This window comes from Sinocyclocheilus anshuiensis, unplaced genomic scaffold, assembly GCF_001515605.1.
Source record: "Sinocyclocheilus anshuiensis isolate Anshui unplaced genomic scaffold, SAMN03320099.WGS_v1.1 scaffold38, whole genome shotgun sequence".
Taxonomy (NCBI): domain Eukaryota; kingdom Metazoa; phylum Chordata; class Actinopteri; order Cypriniformes; family Cyprinidae; genus Sinocyclocheilus; species Sinocyclocheilus anshuiensis.
In genome coordinates, this window is record NW_015544213.1 from 1,037,975 (window position 1) to 1,041,074 (window position 3,100).

The following is a 3,100-nucleotide window of genomic DNA, read 5'->3' on the forward strand; positions in this document are numbered from 1 at the left end:
TGAAAACAGTTGTGCTGCTTAATATTTTTGTGGAAACCTTAATACATACAAGACTGTTTGATGAATAGAAAGTTCAAAAGAACAGTATTTATTTGGAAAACATGTCTTTACTGTCACTTTTGATCAATTTAATGCATCCATGCTGAATAAAAGTATTAATTTCTTTTTTAAAAATCTTACTGACCCCAAACAGCAGTGTATATTTTTTTAATATAAATTTATGTTAATTGGCCAATAATAATTCAGCTTTTCTCACCATTGTGCCCAGAGCTGCAAACTGGACCTGAACATCCATCTCCACTGGCAACACTTCCTCCAAAGCTGTACCCTGTGGAGTCCAGCAGCTGTACGCCCTCAGTATCCATCACAGGGTCACCTGAGGCTGCGTATCCAGTCGCTGCAGCCCTCGAGCTGTAGGGAGACACGGTACAGCTGCTGCTGAAGCAGTCTTTGGTCAGCTGGTGTCCAGAGAAGTGTGTGTAGCGGCCGCTTTCAGCACGAGCCTGATAGGCTGATGTTGGAGTGTGAGTCTGAGCTCTGAACACAGGCTGGTAGTAAGAGGAGCTGGGGTAGGAGCCAGAACTAGTATTGTGCAGACTCTGGTACATGGTGTCGGAGAAGGTCTGGCAGGACACCTGGGGCTGGATGGGGCTGCTGCTCTGCGGCCTCACAGCCATCGGGCCCTGGTTGATCACACTGCTACGGTTGATCATGGCAGGAGAGATCGGAGGGGTCATCAGAGGTGCGCTGTTCTGCGAGTAATCCATTTGACCTTAAAAATATTAGTAATTATGTTAATATAAATTATTATATAAAACATTTTCACTCGGAAATTGCAAGTAAATTTCACAATTAATTACAAAGAAACAGCAACACATTGAATTAAATGTGACCCTGGACCACAAAACCAGTCATAAGGGTCAATTTCTCGAAATTGAGATTTATATATCATCTGAAAGCTGAATAAATAAGCTTTAAATATTTGGCCGAGATACAGCTATTTGAAAATCTGGAATCTGAGGATGCAAAAAAATCTAAATATTGAGAAAATCGCCTTTAAGTTTTGATATATTTACAGTAGGAAATTTACTAAATATCTTCATGGAACATGATCTTTACTTAATATCCTAATGATTTTTGGCATAAAAGAAAAATCAATCATTTTGACCCATACAATGTATTTTTGGCTATTGCTACAAATATACCCCAGCGACTTAAGACTCCAGGTTTTGTGCTCCAGGGTCACAAATGTGAAATTTTGAAGCAGAAAGACTGAAATAGTATTTTCTTGTAAAACATACTTCAGTAATCCTTGTTTTATTTACAACTTAAATATTTTTTTTACAGTAAATAGTTAGGTTTGTCTTAAAAGATGTATGCATTTTCCCTCCAAAATGATTCTGTTACTATATTAATATTGAAATGAAGAATTACTTGATATCCTTATGGAGAAAAAAGATTTACATATTAATATTTAAAGACAATAACAGCATCATTTTGGAGGAGGAATGCATAAATAAAACAAAGATTACTTAACTGTCAAATTTACAAGCAATTTATGAGTCCGTATATGAGCTTTGAACTGAAGTTATAAATGAATGATAGAAAATATTATGACATTTTTAAATAATTTATAGTTTAATTATTTTACATTGGTTCCAAATAAATTAATCTTTTCATCAAAGATTCATCTTAAAGCTGAAGAATTGCTTTATATCCTTATAAAGAAAATGAATAGTAAAATTACTTCTCGAGGTTTCTGAAAAAGTGACTGTTGCACTCTAGAGTCAATTATTTTAACCAAAACATATTGCACTAACATTTTTTTTTGACTATATTAAACATGAATATGTCTCAAATTGATGTGAGCTGCTTTTTCAAGTTTTCAAGTACCAGATATAGTAAAGTTGTCCGGATCGGTACTATGGTACACAACAGTACTAGGCCCGAGCCCCTGCTGTGCAGCTGTGAGCGACAGGAAGTCATGCTCTGGTGGGTTCTCGTCCCTGACAGTCGAATCACTGGATGCCACACTGGATTTATTCCGATTGGCCAAGAAACAGGAACTTGGGTAGGCGGTGAATGTAGCCTTACTAGCATCTGTCAAAATGAAAAGATCACAGTTAATTGGGTTAAAGACATTTGCATATACACAACCGTTGAAATGTTTGGGGTCGGTTAGAGATTTTTTTTTTTTATGTTTAAGAAATTAATAATTTTATTCAGCTAGGATGCATTAAATTGACCAAAAGTGATAGTAAAAAAACATTTATAATGTTACAAAATATTTTCTGGTCTTTTGAACCTCCTATTAACAGGGGCGGTTCTAGACCACAGTAACTGGGGGGGCCAGACAGGGGCCACTTGTGCTTTTAGGGGGCACAATTTTAAAATTCATCTTAAACTACTTTAAGTAGCCTATTATTCATTCAGTAATTTTTCACCATGTCATGTATCGCTGCAATCTAGATGTAATCTATAACAATTTCAACTAAAATGAATGTTTCATCATGTTTCATTTATTTGACAAGTAATTTTGTATTGTAGTGTCAGAAGCATCATTTTTGAGGTGGCACGAATAGGGGGGGGGGTGGCTCTCATGCTTGTCATATGACACACAGCAGCCACAAACAGATATAGGCTTATGTCTCTACTGAAAAGTATATCATGAACTATCTCGATTCTCAAATATGTGCAAGTAAATGCATTTTGCACCTCTATAGATTATGTTAGTTCTCTAGTAAAGTAGCCTAATAGTATTAATCTATTAACTTTGCATAAAAATGTGTCTTTTTACTTAAGTACCAGATTATGGTGTCATACCATTAAATATATTTAATACGACTGACTTTGTATTTAATGTGAAGTTAATAAAAACATAGTAAGTTACTAATTAGCCTATAACACTTTCATTGTACAAAAAGAGAGCAAAGAACGTTTACACTATCAAAGAACATTTTCACTTCAGTCCAGCGAATTCAAGCACTCTCAAAAACTCCCATAATAATCTCTAAAGCTGTTTACACTGTAAAATTAATATCTTACTTACATTCGTACATCTTCACTTTGTTGTTTCTGATGAGATAATTAGCCAGAGATT

The 3,100-nt window shown here is 35.3% G+C and overlaps 1 protein-coding gene across 1 annotated transcript in view; it reads right to left on the reverse strand.

Moving 5' to 3' along the window:
• Positions 1-3,100, reverse strand: part of LOC107697139 (DNA-binding protein RFX6-like) — a 10,780-nt gene that overhangs the window by 1,573 nt on the left and 6,107 nt on the right. The window contains exons 15-16 of the mRNA XM_016497791.1: positions 1,894-2,100; positions 257-772 (exon numbers count right to left, since the gene is read on the reverse strand). Coding sequence (XP_016353277.1) covers positions 257-772; positions 1,894-2,100 — 723 coding nt within the window. The remainder of the gene's footprint in view (positions 1-256; positions 773-1,893; positions 2,101-3,100) is intronic.